Source organism: Mesoplodon bidens, assembly GCF_964165515.1.
Source record: "Mesoplodon bidens genome assembly, chromosome: 3".
In the NCBI taxonomy this organism is placed as follows: domain Eukaryota; kingdom Metazoa; phylum Chordata; class Mammalia; order Artiodactyla; family Ziphiidae; genus Mesoplodon; species Mesoplodon bidens.
The window spans coordinates 128,920,981-128,940,007 of NC_138178.1; the positions used below are offsets into that span (position 1 = coordinate 128,920,981).

At 43.1% G+C, this 19,027-nt stretch overlaps 1 protein-coding gene across 2 annotated transcripts in view; it reads right to left on the reverse strand.

Moving 5' to 3' along the window:
• Window positions 1-6,182: 6,182 nt before the first annotated feature.
• TRIM9 (tripartite motif containing 9) overlaps window positions 6,183-19,027 on the reverse strand; it is a 103,811-nt gene continuing 90,966 nt past the window's right edge. For both annotated transcript variants that reach the window (XM_081229070.1, XM_081229069.1), the window contains exons 8-10: window positions 12,872-13,175; window positions 10,399-10,561; window positions 6,183-8,366 (exon numbers count right to left, since the gene is read on the reverse strand). In XM_081229070.1, coding sequence (XP_081085196.1) covers window positions 8,304-8,366; window positions 10,399-10,561; window positions 12,872-13,175 — 530 coding nt within the window. In that variant the 3' untranslated portion in view covers window positions 6,183-8,303. The remainder of the gene's footprint in view (window positions 8,367-10,398; window positions 10,562-12,871; window positions 13,176-19,027) is intronic.

Sequence of the window (19,027 nt, forward strand, 5' to 3'; positions counted from 1 at the left end):
GCCAGGGAAGTCCCCATGAGTAGTATTTTTATAGCAGTAAAGTATACAGACAGGTGTATAAATCTTAAGTTTTTATCACAGTGAATTTTTACAAATGAATAACTTGTGCAAACTCCGCCAAGACTGAGGTACAGGATGTTACGAGCAGCTCGGAAGTCTCTCTTGTGCCCCTTCCCTGTCTCCCTCTCTCAGGGTAATCACTACCCTGATTTCCAATATTGCAAATTACTTTTGCCTGTTTTAAACTTTGCATAAATGGAATTAATTATACAGTGCATCTCTATTTTGCCTGACTTCTTTTACTCAACATTATGTCTGTATGTTTTGTGTTCTTGTCAAACTTCATAGCTTTTCATTGTTGTATAGTGTTCCGTTATATGAATGTAGCACAATTTTATCCCTTTTTTTAGTTACCCATTTTTTATTTATCCACTGTTGATGGACATTTGGGTTGTATCCAGTTTTTGGTAATTATGAACAAAGCTGCCATAAAGATATTGGTACATGTTTTTACTGCACATGGGCCCCCCATTTCTGTTGGGAATATAATTGCTAGATCTGATCTATAGTTTTAATGACATTTTTTCTTCCTGTTGTGGAAAATGTAGTTTAGCTATAGATGTACAGTTCTCTTGCTGTAAAGGGACTGAAGTGATGAAGAAACTAAGTTCAACTACGAGGGGGGAAATAAAGAGTTGGCATTACTCAGAGTAGCCGGGTACTGACAAATTGGGTACTTAATGTTGAATCCTTGCTGGTTATCATAGGTTATAATAAGTGGTAACAATGTAAACTGTTGTATGGCTGATGCCAAACTGAAAAACATTTAGGATCGTTTCCCACTGCTACCTAGAATGTGTTTAGGATTCCTCCTCCTACAAGCTAAGTTTTAATATTAACCTTAGGAAGATATGCTTGGAAAGTAATTAAAAATTTTTAAAAAATTGTTTCCATCCATCAGTGGAGATCGCTAAAAGTTGATTGCATCACTATAGTTTGTAGCATTTGCCACTGGAAGCTGAGAAACATCAGTGGATCTTCTGATTTTTAACTTTTAGTTTATCAGTTGACAAATCTGCTTTAAGTGTTGACCATTGTATTTTCCCAGTTTATTTATGAAGACTGAATGGAAGAGAACAACACTAAGTTTGGGTCCCAAAGGACAAATGCTTTGTGATGTGGGCCTCACCCAGAATGCCTGTGGCCAAAAATATCCCTGAGGTCAAAGTTATCCAGTGGATCTGGGCCCATCCCTGAAGATTCTGCATCTCATCTACAGGACCAACACTCAGATTTGTTGGAAAATAACATTTATTTCTACTTGTTTTTTAATTATAGAAATAGTATGTGTTTATTCTAGAAAATTTGGAAGGCATATAAAAATACAACAAAACTCTCATGTAATAGCATTTTCCTTTGTTAATATACTTCAGAGTATTTTCTTTCAGGTTTTAAATTATCCAATTTTTTTCTTTTTACATGACTCATTTATGTAACATGTTTTTGAAAGCTTCTTATATACTAATGGCAAAACTGAATAAAACCAGAGATCCTGAGATCTCTTACAGGGTTTCCAAGACTTGAGCTTACCCAACAGAATCCGGAACAAGTCCAAGATCAGAGGCGATGGGGATTGGGGAGAGGGGCCTCTGCGAGACTGTGCAGAAAAGAGTTGACACAGCAGCCCTGAGACACCTGTTCTTAGCAAGCCCTGCTTGCAAGGTTGGCCCTTGTCTAGCATCTGGGAACTTGGATTTCAGGAGTTTTCCCACCATTCCCTAATGATAAGGACAGTTCACTGTGTCTAGACTGTGCAAACAATATGTTCATGCTGAACACCTGCTTCCTTCTGGGAGTCAAATTTTGACACGTGTTTGGCAGAGGGTCTCTATGTGGTCAGCCTCCAATAAAAAGCTCGACAATGAGGCCAGTGAACTTCCCTGGCAGACACACTTTGCAAGTATTGCCACACGGTGCCATGGGAGGAATTAGGTGCCCCCTGTGTGACTCCACTGGGAGAGGACTCTGGAAAGCTTCTGCCTGGTTTCCTCCAGGCTTTGCCCCATGCGCCTGTTCCCTTTGATGGTTTCGTTTTGTATCCTTTCATTTCAATAAACTGTACCTGGGAGTATAACTACCTCTTAGTCCTGTGAGTCCTTCTAGCAAATCACTGAACATGAGGTTGGTCTTGGGGGACACCTGATACAGTGACCGCCCCCCCCCCGGGAAATTAAATTACCAGGTGAGTCATTACCTATACTTTTTTTTTTTTTTTTTTTTTTGCGGTACGTGGGCCTCTCACTGTTGTGGCCTCTCCCATTGCGGAGCACAGGCTCTGGATGCACAGGCCCAGCGGCCATGGCTCATGGGCCCAGCTGCTCCGCGGCATGTGGGATCCTCCCAGACTGGGGCACGAACTTGTATCCCCTGCATCGGCAGGCAGACTCTCAACCACTGCACCACCAGGGAAGCCCCTAGCAATGTATTCTTTAATTGTATGCAGAGCATTCTCATGGCAAGGACCAACAAGAGCTTAATCAAGAGGAATCCCAAAGAGGTGCTGTATTAGGCATGCAACATATTTTCTAACTCAGTCTTTACAATCACCCTATGGTGTAGGCATTATTATCTCCAGTTTATCACAAACTAAGGCTGATGGAGGTTAATTAACGTGTCTAAGCTTATATCTAATAAGTGGTTGATCTGGGCTGGGAAACTGGTTTTTGTGACTTTACAGCTCATGTTGAGGCAGATTTTCAGATGAGCAGGACCCAAAGAATAATTTTTAAAAATCGACTCTGTGACTCTTTATGCCATGAGAAAAAATTCCCAGCTCAGTTCTGAGTAGCTTAGAGGCAGCGATTTCTGTGTTCATTGCTTGGAAATTTCTATTAGGTAAAATTGGCTGTGGTCCCAGTTTCGACTGAGTTATAGAAGCTCTGTTGTTTTCTGAGCTAAGTAAGTTGTGAGCATTTAGTATCTTGAGATATAAAGTCAGTACTGAAGAGAACATCCCCCCTCACTGTTCATTCCCTGCAGAGATTGAAATTGAGCCTCCTCGCTTCCTACCATTTCTAAAACATTTGCTTTTGTAAACACACACCGCTCCCCCCCAAAACCACCCCCCTGCATCTCAGAAACTGAAGGCACAGACGTAAGCAGCATTCATTCATTCAAAACATGACGTAGATAGAACCTGTCCCTTTGCTTTGTTCATTTGGCTGCCAGCACGCGTCCCCTACCTTTCTGGAAACAGCACACAGATCGGATGCAGTAGTTGGGGTTCTAGGTCCTGACGTCAGCTAAGAGGCAGACACTGGACCGAAGCCAAGCCAGACACTGTCTTTCTGGAATCAAATCTTGAGCAGAGGGCTTCCCTGGTGGCGCAATAGTTGAGAGTCCGCCTGCCGATGCAGGGGACATAGGTTCGTGCCCCGGTCCGGGAAGATCCCACGTGCCGCGGAGCGGCTGGGCCCGTGAGCCATGGCCGCTGAGCCTGCGCGTCCGGCAACGGGAGAGGCCACAACAGTGAGAGGCCCACGTACCACCCCCCCAAAAAAATATATATATATATGTATATTAGCCCTTTTAGATTTCACGTTGAATGTTTATTTCTACCTGGTGGGAGAAGGAAAAAAGATGTGAGCAAGATTCATACCCACCGGGGATATGTAAGAGCTATTTTGAATTGCTTCCTTAATGGTAGCCAGGTTTTCTACTCTCTCCACCACTATGACCCTCAGGAAAGGGGCTGGTTAAAGTCCATGATAGGAAGGCCAAGGACAAAATGTAGAGGCAGTCTTCAACACACAGGAAGAGGAAGCAAACCAAAGCCCTTCCACTGACTAAGGGAATATGGGAAGAGCAAGTAAAGGTAGAGCCAGAAGGTCAGCGCCTCGGTCCTCGATACAGCTCCCTCTCTGCCTTAGGCTTTATTTCAGAGGACAGGTTTGGGGAAATAGGAACAGACTATTAAGTAGTTTGATAGAGGCTGTAAGGAGAGATCTGGTCATGTCCAACATGGCCCCTCACCCTTTAGAGTGTACAGCTCAGTGATTTAAAATATATTTACAAGGTTATGCAACCACTGCCACTATCTAATTATTTTATCTAATTCTGTACCTTCAGCTTTCCCTAGCACAGCTGGGGCAGAGTGGAGCTGATAATAAGTCCAAATGACCAGGCTGATGTTTCTGTGTATTTAATTAGGTGCTTCCACTGTTCATTCCTATTCGATACCCTCAATTCTGTATGTATCCCAAAAACTGGTTCTTCAGAGAAAGACGCGATTTAAGTAGCCTCAGCTATGTGTGATGTATTATGTCAGACCCAAGGTTCCCTAAACACCAGTCTCGGTGGAAGTAGCTGGCTCATATAGTTGAAGAATATACGCAGATGTCTTTTAGCATGTTCATATAACTTATAAGGTAGTGTGACCTAAGAACTTCTTTAATTACCATAGTTTCTTTGCTCCATAATCAGAAGCTCTGATTCAATGGCAAGACCTCCTTTCTTATCAGTGAGTTGAATAGATGGGCAAAAGATGAATGCACACATAGAGGCAGAAAAAGAGGATATCATTTCCAGAAAATAGGGTGATTTCTTGCAAATCACTTAGTCACTACTATGAGGAAATTCGAGGGGGATCAGAAGTTCTATTAACCTCAACACCACGGGAAGAGGAAAACATGGCTAAGGTGTTCCATTAGGTAGCAAAAGAAGAGAAGAAAACCAGAAGATGGGACCAATAGAGAAAAAAGAACAAAATATCAGGGTAGGTGGTGAGGAAAGAAGAGTGCAGAAACCTGGATGGACACAGAGCAGCAGCTCCTAACAACTGCCTGAGGTTCCACTCAGGTTACAACCTGGATCATATTGTTACTGAACCAGGTTTTTTAAAATAATTAATTAATTTATTTATTTTTGGCTGCGTTGGATCTTTGTTGCTGCGCATGGGCTTTCTCTAGTTGTGTCAAGCAGGGACTACTCTTTGCTGCGGTGCGCGGGCTTCAGTAATTGTGGCACGGGGCTTCAGTAGTTGTGGCACATGGGCTTTAGTAGTTGTGGCGCACGGGCTCTAGAGCACAGGCTCAGTAGTTGTGGTGCACGGGCTTAGTTGCTCCGCGGCATATGGGATCTTCCCGGACCAGGGCTCGAACCCGTGTCCCCTGAATTGGCAGGCGGATTCTTAACCACTGAAACACCAGGGAAGCCCTGAACCAGGTTTGTTTTGCCCATGGCACAGCGTACCAAAACGCTGGGATGCTGAGGTTTCAAGCAAAGCAAACAGAGGAGGGAACAAATCTCAAACCCGCATCCCCACCCAAGGCAAGGGGCTGGGGTATTTATGGGATAACTGCATAAGGAAGCGGGTTGGTCTGAGGTATGGGGCGCGTGGGGCGCGTGGGGGCCATGGGGAAAAGTGATTGGAAAAAGGTGCGGTAAATGTCCTTCTGCCCAGCTGTAACTAATTACAGGCCTCGGCGCCTTCAAAAGGTCACCGAGAGGACACTCACGCATGCCCAGTTGAGGGGTTGGTCATCCGATCCAGTCTTAATCATCTCAGCTGGAATTAGACACAGCTGACGCCAAGTTCCTGGAAAACCACTCCCGCAAACATCTTATAGTTTAGGCCGCGAGCCGAGTTCCAAAACAACCTAGATTAGGGAAGGCAGGTGAAATGGATTTAACCCGTGCTTTCGATATGCTTTTAGGTCATGTTTTCCTTTTAATATAAAACCAAGGCTGTTCATTTGAAAAGGCTAGTTGTTGTAATTATTTAAAAACAATCGTATTGCTTAGCCACTCCAAGAAGTGGTGAAGGAACCAGGTTAGAAAAAGTCAGTGACACTGTATCTTGCAGTACAAGTTTGTGGAGCTTCTAGGAGCAGGTTAAGGTAAGTCCCCAGTGTTTGGAGGCAGACCCTCAACAGCATCTCACTGTTAATGTTTCATACTAAGTTAAGATTCAGGAGGTCAGCACCACTAAGCGACAGTGCAAGGCTCCTGAGGAGATGGAATGAAGGGCAGGTGTTTTCCCGAGCTCTGCGGGACCTTCCAATAACACTTTGCCCTGACAAAGGGGAATTGTCCCCAAAAGGCAAAAACTAAGAAATTCTAAAGACACATAGGATGTTCTCTCATAAAAATCATTTATTGGCACACCAGAAATATCCATCTGTTCTAGTACAGTAGCTGTATGCATCTATAACTGCAATTCTGTGTAAACTACGTGTTACCGGTCACTAGAAATCTAATTAGCAGGATGAATTTAATAAGGAACAAGAGTAACTATGAGTCTACAGCCATAACTATGGCCCAGCCATCGAGTCTCATTGGAGAATAAATCATATATCAAATTAGTGTTGGCCTGCAACAGAATGTTTCTGTAGCCAAGAAAAACCAAGGTGGACACAAATAGGATAGCACCCATTCAATAAATCAGGTACACTTAACTAGAAAAACACCACAGCTGATAGAAATAATGTAAATAAAGTAAGCCCAAAAGTAAATTAGTAGCTATTTACATATATTACTTTTTGCCCAAACTTTGTTAGCTTTCCCATCCTACCTCTTCCCTTTTGTTATTCTTGGTTTTTTTTTTTCATGGTGAATTTCTTGGCTCCCTGGCAAATATTTAGACAACTAACCAGAACCTCTTTCTAGGTGCTACATTTTCTAAAACTTCATGTCAAACAAAAGGATCTGAAGGGTAGCTTATATAAGTCTATCTCTACATGAAAGTAATAAGCTTATTCTTCTGCTATCCATCATAGCAATGACCTACAATTTCACTTCCTCCCAAACATTATTTGAACAATTCCAGAAAGTTGGGTTGTGAATGGCAGCAGAGAGGATGGATTGTTCATTTGTAACAGGCACAGATAGTGAGTCTACACGGAGACAAGCGCATTAATCCTGAGAATGTGAATGCTGTGAACTGCAACTTAAGATCCTCCGTTATGGACAATGAGTCCTCCTCCTTCTGGTCATTAATTTTTTTTCACATTTATTTTTAAGGCTTAGTATCATCGCAGTATTAACAAATAAGAATGCTGACATCATTTCTACCAAAAAAGGACTCTGTGGTGAATGGCAGCAGGTACCATAATTAAAATAGCACAGCTGAAAAGGCATTGAGTTGGTATGTTTCTGGTGCTATGGCCAGAATGTATGGATTTTTTTTTTTTGCGGTACGTGGGCCTCTCACTGTTGTGGCCTCTCCCGTTGCGGAGCACAGGCTCCGGACACACAGGCTCAGCGGCCATGGCTCACGGGCCCAGCCGCTCCGCGGCATGTGGGATCTTCCCGGACCGGGGCACGAACCCGTGTCCCTTGCCTCAGCAGGCGTACTCTCAACCACTGCGCCACCAGGGAAGCCCCAGAATGTATGGATTTTTAGCATCATTCTAGGGGATCTGAAAGATCTTACCAATGAGCCTGTTTGGCCCTTGTTTATTTCCTTCCTAACACTAATAACCATTTGTAATAATTTTATTTTTGGTTTGTTCTCCTAGGACAATATAAGCTCCAGGAGGGCAGAGACCACACCTGTGTATTCACCACTCTGTCTCCATTGTCTAGAACAGTGCCTGGTCCAGAATCGGTTTTCAATTAAAAACTTGTACAAATCATGAAGTCCCCTGCCCTGCCTATATTTAGAGACCTTCCAATTTCATTCAGTGACCAGGGTTTCTGGCCTGTCCTAATGACCTAGCTGTCCTGTGAGCCTACCCCTTTGTCTTTGTGTAGTCGGGTTGCTGATATTTTTGTGCTTCAGTGGATAGTAAAACTTTTCTTTGCTGAAAAGACTAGCTTTGCAGAGCTAACGCTGCACGAGAGGTCACAGGGCAAGAACATTCTAAACGGCAAGCCCCAAATTCAGCTCATTCTTCCTTACCTCTCCCTACTACCTACCTCTTTGACAGAAAGTTTAAGAAAAAAGTTATCAGGAGAATTTTCTCTTGGCAGTACCAGTTCAGGAAGTCACCAATGACATGATCAAAGGAGAAAGAAAAGATAACTCACCTACATACAAAAAATAATGTAAATAAAAGCAAAATCTGGCTGTGGAAACAAAGTGACATGGTGGGCTGTCTAGGTCTTCCGTTGGTTAGAATTGCTGAACGTGGAAGAGAAAGCAGGCTTTACAGCAGTAGAGAGGGTGGAGGGAAAGGGGGGCTGCGGGGTGTGAGGACCAGCATCTCTCTCCTCCTCCCTCTCCCTCCAGCTCTGGCTGAGCTTCTTGCTGTTGCTTTCAGGTGGAGGTAAGAACAGGCAGCTGGCGCCTCCACAGCACATCTTTAGGCTATTGATGCTCTGCTGGAGTAGCAGTCGGGGACTGGGAGCCCCGTGTGAAGCGTGACCTGTGGGAAGAGACTGTGAGTCCCGAAGGCACTGCAGGATCCCCCCCTGCACCCCTTCCCCAGAGCACAGCGGGTCTGTTCCTCACTCAAAAGGGGATCTGTTCGGTTTTCTGTAACATCTATTCTGGCAGGCATTAAAGAGAATTCTAGTAGAGTTCAGCCTGTGCTAAGAACCTGGCCACCATGCTGGGCTCCCCACTCTTGGAGACACTTGATAATATGGTTCGCAGCCACTTGCTTCTTCAAAGGATTCTGGGGAGATTGTGTTCCTATGACTGAAGACACAGGCATTGATCTGAAGGTAGAGAAGCCTGTTGGCCACACGGCAGTGATCACTGCCATGTCCATGGACAGAAAGCAGATGCGCAGACAACCCTTCCCCTATTATTTGTCCACTAGTTATTGCAGTTAGGATAAGCCTTTCATTTAGGGATGGACTACAGGATTGCCAGGTATGAAGAAACGTGGGCACTTATTTAGTATTTCACTGAATTTTGTCCAACCTCATACTTCAGCTGCACGGACCAGGCTAGAACCATTTCATGCACTGCTGTCTGTCATCTCTCCCCTTCTTGTCTTGTCCCTGTCTTCCCCAGCCCAAGAGTCTTTCTCTAAAGATACTCAGAACATCCTGGAAACCCCTAAAGAGCATCGAGTACAATATTCTTTGCAAGGGAAGTGAAAATGTGGAAAACTTTGAATGAGGGTTTTCTAAGACACACTTCTAGGGAAATCCATAGCTTTCTTTTGTCCAATGTAGAGGCTGAACTCTGATTGATTAGATTTCAGCCGTCCAGAAAAACCCATCTAGTTGCAGCAAGACAGAAGGGCAGAGGTCACTGGCTTGCAATCAGTTCTACTGCACATACTGATAAACAACAATGGATTTTTTAAAGAGCTCCCAAGACGTGGTTTTATATAGAGCAAAAATCACCAGCAGTGTTTTGATTCTCAAGCACTATCTATCCTATCGTAAGACAGCCATTTGCTGAATGAGGGTCACAGTTGATGATGAGTTCTAGCTCAGGATGGAAGTGAAAGCTCCCGTCCCGGCAGAGGCTGGCAGGGCACACCCTCCCGCGTGGCTCTGATCTTCTCTCCCACAGCCCCTCATCTGCCCCAGTTGCCACCTCCTGGCCCTTCCTTGCTTAAGTGAGGCCCCTCGTGCCTTAGAAACTTTGTCCTGGCTGTTCCCTCTGCCTGGAAAGCCCCACACAGCTCACTCCCTCACCCGCTTCAAGGCTCAGCTCACCTGTGACTACAATAAGGCCCACCTATGCTGATGACGCTGCTTAAGACGGCCACTGCCCTCCCAACCCCGGCACTCTTGGTCCCTTACCCTTCCCTCAGTCTTCTCTCCCCTGGATATCGCCTTCTAACATACTATATAATTAACATAGCAGTTGTGCTCATTATTCACTGTCTGTCTCCTATAACTAGAATGTGAGCCCTAAGAGGGAAAGATTTTTGTCTTGTTTTCACTGGTAAACAACAATACTCATAATACTTCAATAGTGCCTGACATATTAAAGGCACTCAACAGACATTTGTTGAATGAACGAATGAGAAGAACTTGTTTTTATTTACAGTAAATCATCAGTATGTGTTTTCTGTCCCCGAAGCGCCTGACAGAACTGGTAAGAGTGCAGAGAAAACGCCCCAAATTTCTGAGCATCGTGCTAGCACTTTAGGCTCACACCTTCACTTCTCAGGCACTCCCGGTGCTTTGCATCAGTCATTTCATTTGTTTTCATGCCAGCTGATTCAAGAGTTTCCTTTCTACTAGAGGAATCTAGCTCTCAGAGGGACAGTCATTAGCCAGCCACGCAGAGAATCCCAGTTTCCCACCTGCTGTTGACTAGATTGTGTCTAAATATAACCGAGGGGCTTACGCCGGTCTGGAATCATCTCACTTGTCACGTCCATCCCACCCGGCGCCCCCCCTTCCTCCGCGTCTCGGTCTGGGCCTTCGGTGGGCAGGGGCTGAGTTCGCTGCCCGCGGGCAGCCTCAGAAGCAGAGTCTGCAGCTCACCTGCACGTTCCTGTTCAGGCTGACTGCCGGGAAGAACAGCCCTTCCACGTTCTCAAACGCGATGGGACCTTGCTGATCATCGTTGATAAAAAATGTCACGTTTTTTCTATTTAAGTCTAGGAGGACCCCGATCGTGGCCCCCTTTGTGATCCCTCCCTCAGTTCTGTGGGAAAAGAAAACATGGGGTTTCACTTGCCTGTCATCATTCTAGAAGCTTCCTGTTTTGTATGGTTGAACCAGTATTTTTTAACTTGTTTAAAAGTATTGTTCCTCATCCCCACCCCAGGAGCCTTTTAAAACATTTTTCCCCCTAATTGCCCCATCTCACTTACAATTTTAATACCACAGATATACTGTGCATCTGCTGATGGGCTGTACGTATATCTGTGCTTTATATATATAAAAAGTAAGATCTTTTGCTCGCTCCCTGGAAAACCAATTTTCACTCCCCTGTTGAGAATGTATAGGTTCACCGCGCTGCTCTGCCGTTACTGAGAGTGAACTCCTTCATACAGGGTCTCTACACGCAGTTGCCTGGCAGAAAACAAAGCATCAAAGGCCAAGAGCAAAAAGTAGCCTTTGGGCTATCAGAGCTCTGCCTAGAGCTGGGTCTCACGCTTTGCACATATGGTGTGCATTAAACATCATTAAATACAAAATGATTTAATTTGAAAGTCAAAGAAGCACTTAAGCTGAACCTAAAACACATGCATGAATAATTGGATTTGGGCCCTTATGCTCTCCATGAAACAGAAAAGCTCATTCCAGAAAGATGGTAATTTGGGGCATGCTGAATTTGAATGGAGAAGTTGGAGGCTCTTCATAAAATGGCAACACCGAAGAAGAGGAATCTCCTCTCTGTAAGGTGAAATAATTAATTATACTGTAGGAGGTGGAGTGACTGTCATTTGACCACGAATTGTGTCTTACGCTTCCATTGATGGTTTCACAAAAGCCATTAAGCATGGGTGATCAGATTTGTCTTTTTCCTCCTCTTTGAGAGCTAGCAATACTGAACTTCAGCCTCATCTCAGCAGAGCACAGAAATGTTAGAGTGTTGCTCTTCCCCCGGCTCGCAGAACACAGACTGCACATAGTGGTTAAAACACAGGGGTATCAATTTCATCTTGGAAATTCACAGCTTCAGCAATGAAGGCACTGGTGACATGCAGTTTGCACGCAAGCAGATGTGCTCTGCCTTAAGAAAGTGTTTCTCTGCGTAGTGTGGCAGTTGTGTTATTACTCACTCCTTCACTCCAAAATAAAGAAGCTAAAAGGGAAAAGTAAGCGTGGTACATGGCATCAGGGATCTGGTGACAGAGGGTCCCCCCAAATGTGAATTACTGAAGACAATGGTTTATATACATCTAGTAGGATTTGATATCAGGCTGGAATGGCATGTGTGCTCACTTCAAGTGATGGTGAATAATACACACTGAACGCAGATGTATAGAAACTATCCAAGGGAACAGGCAGTGAAGGCCCTAGGAGTCCTACTGGCTAGCAAAGGGGCAGTGATGAGCATACAGAAAAAGCTGAGACAGTGGAGTCCACTGCCTACCACTGCCTGACTCACTTTCCTTGTGATCCAACTGAATACAACTGTATTTTTGTTTTTTTTCCCAGAGACACCAATGAGAATGTATCCTGGGGAAATCTTCGAGAATAAGGTGGACCTGGATCCATAAAAGACACTTCTCTACCTAGGAAACTTGTGACAAATACATTTGAGGAAGAAAACACAAACCAAATGAAAAAGGAGGTCTAGAAAAAATATGATAGCATGGGTCAAATTCTACTTGCCTATATTTTGGTGTTAAAGGAAAACCTTTACCTCTGTTCTCTTTCCCCAGCAAACTGGGTACTCTGAGTCCATACGATAATAAGAGAGTTCTTCAAGTATGAAACTATCCAAATTGGCATCCATACGACTTAGTTTAATGAATGGCTACTATTCTGAGAAGTGGCATTGATAATAATCATAATAAGAAGAACAGTGGCTTCTATTTTCAGGTGGATGGGAGGCATTTTTGCATGATTCATGTAATCGTGGGAACATTTATGCATGGAAAAACATGATTTTCCTAATTGGTGGACTTGGAAACCGATGTTCAGAAAAACTAAGTGTCTTGTCCAACAGTGCTTCTCTGGTTAAGTTGTAAGTCTGGATTTTAGAATCCTGGAATGTTTTTCTATAATACATATGCATGAGGATTCATAGTTTCCAGCCCTGGGTGGAACGTAGCAATGAGGGACCTAGGAAAGTACTCATGTCTCTGTCATTATGCAAATAACATAAAATAAAACTCCAGGATGGACTCAGCCAAGAGCAGTAGGACTTCTACTTCGTAAACATCGCCTGCCTGTCTTTCTTCACGTTGTCTGTTTAACAGGTCTCTGAACTTGGGCTCTCGTTCTCGACCGGAAGCCAACGTGAAGCAGGCGTGGCTGGGGGGTAGGGGCTGCGGGGTACCTGTTGGTGTGCGAGTTGTTGTGCATGAACCAGCTCCGGTTATTGTCCACATACATCGCCCAGGCTTTGTCGTCCTTTCCTAACATCACATCCTTCATCACGTTGGCGCGAGCCACACCAAAGGCAGGGTCTGGGTGGTTGTCATAGCGATCCACCGTGAGCTCCCAGTAATGGACACCTTTGGAGAAGCCAGTCTTCCCCAGCACCACCCGGTCATCGTAGCTACTGCAGGTCACAGTCAGGTTGTCATTGGAGAAGATGATGTCAGAGTGCGCCGAGCCAGGGTCAAAAGCAAACCAGGCCACTGGGAACAACAGAAGGGAGGGTGGTTACTGAGACGGACCCACTGAGCTCACGCCATAACGCACGCCTGGGCCGGAGAGGAGCGTCTTGTCCCGTTTGCATGCTTCCATGCGGGAAGGAGGTGTCCAGGGCCAGAAGGGGCTGTGAGTGAGCAGACAGGGGGCACTTCCTGGGAGCTAGGGCTCTCTGCGCCCAGAAGCAGATGGAGGACACACGACCTGAAATTCAGCAGGGGTTACCCGGCTCAGCCTGCACTCCCAGCCGGGTGATCTGGGAGAGCAGTGGCATCGATTTTGGAAGGTGCAAGCCCCTTCACCTGGTGACTGGCAGAACAGTACACCAGAGACATAAGGGGAGAGGGATGCGCTAAGATGCCTCCTGTGTAACCCTGAGACGGGGAGGCTAGGAGCTAGAGTCCTAGATGGAGGAGGGATAAAACACACTCAGTGAAACAAGGAAATATCCCTTCTGCGGAAGTGCTCATATCTACTCGTTTTGAAAATTTCCTCAGTGTTAGTGAAAGCTCAAAAGCTTCGAAGCTATCAGGAACAGAAACTAATTTTCATGAGTGATTGTGACTTGGATGTAAGACAGGTTGCTTCCTTCACCACAAATGCAGTTTCCGTGTTGCTCCTAAAACTACCGTGTAAAACGTTTTGGACCTTAGGTGTAGATGGAATGACGTCTTTGTACGCAGCGCTGTGCCCGAGTTCTAAATGTCACCTGCCCAGAACTTGCTCTGGACAGACGAAATTGCTGATTTTTCAGATCCGTGAGCCACCACACATGCACTTTGGTCTTTGCTATTTGTAACAGAATAAGGTTATTCCATACCTGCCAACAGCTTTTTAATATCAACTGTTGTCATTCCAAGTGAAAGGCATGGGAGAAAGAAATAGGAAGCAAAATTGACATTGATAAGAAAACATGTCTCTTTTGATAGACTAATACCAAAAAAGGGCTCAGTTTAAAACTGCATACACTACTCAGTTTAACACTGTTTCGGTCTGATTAGTACCTTTGCCCACAAGTGCTCTGCTTATAAAGAGTGCTTTGCATTGATGTACAAGAAATCTGGAGGAAAAGTAATCTTCTCTGAGGCATAAAATTTAAAAATACAGACTCATTTTTCTGTAGCAGTGAGAAACTGCTATAATGGGATTTGAATGACAATTAGACAATTTTATTGACATAGAATAAGCTGCCACCATTTATTTTGTGAAGAGAGTGGAGCATACCAAGCACATAAGTAAAAGAGAACAATTACAATAGGTATACTTGCCTAATTGAGAGTAAGGTGCAGATTGTGTCTCAAAATTGCATCCTATAAAGAGATACTACACATCAAAGCTATGAAACAACAACCAGGTCAATAAAAATTATTTGTATACATGTAAAAAGCACCAGCTGAAGAGAGTCACCAGAGGCCTGATTCATGAAAAACCAAAGCCCTTTCTGTATTAGTTTACTTGCCTGGGTAAAAATTGCCTCTCTGCTCTTTCAAAATGACTAGTACACCTTTTTTTTTTTTTTTTTTAATTTTATTTAATAAAGTCTCCTCCAATTGTTTCTAAACTGTACAGCTTAAATTTTCATCATCTTCCAAGTTTAATCTTTTCCACTAAAGTTTCCATATTCAGAAGAAAATGAGAAAAATTCATCCAACTGAAATGGAGAAATCCCTGAATCTTGATAAAACTCCATTCTACATCACTATTCCATGTACTTCTAACTCTGGTTATGCCCAGAGGCCTTTGCTGTGACTTAGGCTCAAGCCACATGATAATTATATAACTAAATGTGTAATGTAATCCCTATGCTAATACATACATCTGGTAATTATTAATAATGACATGAATTAAATGTCATAAATATGAAAATGACCTCATCTCTTTCTTGGATTATTTTACTACATGAATCCTTTTCACCTAAGGGGGGAAGGGGGTGGGAGTGACCTCAGAGATGTATTGGAATCACTTGTGTGACTTTTGCAACCATCTCCCTCTTTCCCTAACATACCCTTACCTACTCCATGAGAAGTTTCATCAGGGTGGATGAAGCAGTCGTCTTAAAATGTTCAAAGGTGTGTGAACTACAATTTCAAGTGCTGTCAGTGACTGATCTAGGAAATGTGTTTTTGATGAGCACCAGGGTATCTCCTAGAAAGGATCATTTAATGTTTTTTCAATTCAGTAAGGCCCTTATGTGCTAAATAAAGGATAATACACTGAGTTAAAAGAATTTTAGAAGAATTAAGAAAGCACCTTAGAAAGGACTAATGATTGAATTAAAAACAAAATGTAAAGATTATGATCTTACTTTTGGTTTTTTTCTTCTCTGGGATGAATTGATACGCAGAATAATCGTTTTCTCCAACTCATGGCTGAATACTTATGTTTAGTTTGTATCAAGTATCACTTCAATTCCTATTCACAGGTTAGACCTTAGTGAGTATAGAACACCTGGAGTTTTAAAACTGAATCTGATATCCAGCTTTGGAAATAAATCTGTAGAATCTGAATAGGGCTTTTAAATTTTTTAAATGAATCATGCCTTGTGCAAGTCTTTTTCAAAACAAGTTTTCTGAAATCTTTTTTACACGACTTTAAACACACCATCGTACATTTAAGTTTCAACGATACAACTAGAACAATGGTGTCAAATACAGCCATCAGATATCCCCAAACCCACATATTTTATTCTTGAGACAATATACATTACAAAGACTATAACAATATTTCAGTACATTAGACACAAAAGGCTTCCATAACAAAGCATGTTTAAAAGCCAATAGCGCACAGAAAAACAGTAAGAAACACAAAAACACAAAGAAAAATGTCATTTTAAAGAGAGCTTGAAGTCCCTGCATCCTTTTTGCACTGTCATGCTGTGGCCTTCTTCATTCCAGGATGTGGGATGAGCAAACAGAATAAAATAACAAACAAAAGAAACCTTTGGAAATGTGAAATGTGCATCATGTGTATCCCTGATTACAATATAGTCCTGAAGAGATCAAATAGGACTGCAGTTTAGATATTTTAAGATTCTATTGGCTAGACAGAATTCATGGCATAGTATCACTAGTCCAGCTTTCTGAAATCAGCCTGAAGCCGTGTCACAACCCTCTTGGCTGTGGGAAACTTCGGGAGGCCAGAGTTTTCAGTGACTCCCATCTTTGGGCCTTAGGCTAGTTGAGGGTTTCTGATTTAGCTGGTGGCGGTTCCACCCCTTTGCTTAGAAAAAAAATCAGCCATGACCCCGACTGTCTGACCAGTGAGCACAGGCTTCGGCAGGAAATACTTTCACTTTCTGCTCTCTGGTGTGTCTGCTTTGTATGATGCATTCTGCTGCTGGCAAGTTTTTTACTTTTATTTTTTCAATAAAGATCTCTTGAGTCTATGTTTAATCAGACCACTCCAGGCTGGATGCACTGATCCAGTCTCCCAGACACAGCTGGTTTCCTGGATACAGCAGGGTTGCAAACCTCCATACTAAGGCCACAGCCTCCACTCAGCCAGCACCTGCACGTGCTATGCTATTGCATGTGATGACAGAGCAGGTTTCCCATGGTGGTACCAGCTTGTGCAAAAAGAACAACTTCACTCATCACTTTCCGACACCATTATATACATTGACCACAGCTTGGTGGTTGGTCCTCACACCACACACACAAGAATGCCACAAAGCTCCATCATCCAAATGCTCCTCATACCGGAAGCAGGCCACAGACATAGAGACTAGCTCATCACCCTCTGCACGCACATGGACGCCAAGAACGAAACAGGTATTCAGAGATGCCTTCAAGGCACAGAGATCAAGAGGAAAGGTCAGACGAGCTCAGCTCACCCGGTGCATTGAGAGACTGTAAAGAGGAATGCAAGCTCAGCTGATGGGGTGAGGATCGGAAATCAAAGTAGGATCTCCTGGGGAAGCTGGGTTGTAGATTAAGGGTGGAGGAGAAAGGACTCATTCTACGGAGCGGCAATCTTTCCGAAGGCACTGGAAAAGGGACTGTCTGTTCTTCTGAATCTGTGTCTAAATGTAAGATCAATGCAAACTAGAGATCAGAAATCTGCCACCTGCTGTGCACAGTTTTCCCCAAGACCTGCCTTACGAATGCATTTTCACAAAGCCTCATCCACCCCATAGTTGCCAATGTGGTTTGAGACTGGGAGGGAATTCTCGGCAGGTCGGAACACATGACCAGAGGATACTTCAAATATCACAGACAATTGTTTTCTCTTCTCCCAATTTTTAGTGGTAGAGAAAGTATTGGAAGTTTCCGTTTAATTAAATATCTTTAGAGTTGAATTTAGAAATCTTAGAGGTAAATTTTACCCATTGATGACCAAGAGGAGATTAATACTTCACCCTCTCCAGCTCCCTTGGATGTTACTACCTGTACAACAATGGCCTCTTAAAGAGTTTCTATTTAGGAGGTGATGATTTTGACCAACTCTTTGCTGTTCCATATTTTCCCTTTTGTCTCTTATTTTTTCCGTTTCTAAATGGACGAGATGGTTTTTCTATACCAGCACACTCAAGACTTGCTCTTTGAATAGGAGAGGAAGATAGGGCTGAACAAGTAATCAGGGAAGGAGCCTTACCTTTGTTTCTGCATTAAGATGACACCCTAGGGATGCCCTTGAACATCTCTGGTTCTCTAACAATAAACAGACCATGGGCAGTGGTGAGGTGCATTTGTGGCAAAAATGTCTTTATTTTCAGATAGTCGGGTCTGGCATGAAGATCACTATTATCCCAGAGTAAGGACATATCAATTACTTGATGTGGTTCTAACATTTAGAGTAATTTAGAGGTAGTTCCTCTAAATTACTAAAATCATTCCTTTCTCTTTTGTTGAACAATAGGTGGTTGTATGCAGTAGGGTTATCTGGTCAGAGACAGATGTTTTACCAATAGGGGCCTTCTTAGAGCTCAGTTTGATAGTAATAATTTAGGAAATACAGATGGCCTGATGGTAGTATTCTATGTCCAAAACCAAGGAACTTTCTTCTCATTGAAAAAATAATTTTGTTTTGGTGGCCAGAGAGTGTTCCTGGGAATATTTTTCTGGTGTGAGTCTGTTAGCATGTTCCTCTGGGTTGAACACATCCTTATCCTATCCAAATGCTATTCTGTGCATGCTCAGTGGAGCACATGTGTGCAGAACGGGATTCTATTTGAAGAGCTCAGAGCAAGGGCATTGGTGGAGCATTTCAGCTTAATACTGCCAACCCAGTCTCATTTTCATTTCTGAACATATTAAAATTAGCTTTTCAGGCTTTAGACTTATCCTTGGGGGAAATTTTTTTCTTTTCCTTTTTTTCTTTTTTACAGAAAAGTGTAAAGCAGATTTTCAGAGAAAAGAAATGGCTACTTATGGAGTTAAGGCTCTGTGTTTCCAATAATAATACATTCCAATTTTCTTCTACCTAAACTTCAAATGGTTTGGGTAATTTGGCATGTGTGATCATTTCCTTGCTCAGAAATGATTTACATTATAATGATCTCAGGGGGGAATCAGTCTTTTAGTTTAATGGAAAAATTTGAAAGACAATTGCACAGCACCACAAACTGATATGGGCTTCTTTTAGGGAGAGAATTTACAACTATATTTATTTCAGTAAAATATTTTTAACAAGAATTTGCTTGGAAATGTGTTTTTCACCAAGTAATAATAATTAATTCATTATATTTAAAATACTTGTTGCCCTGAAAACTAAGGGAAAGGACATATACAGTAGAATGAATTTCAGAGTATATTGAACTCTCGAGTAATCATCTGAAAGCCAGTGAAGAGACATGTACTGAATCCAGACTCAGGGAGCATATCCAATCCCGTCATACTCA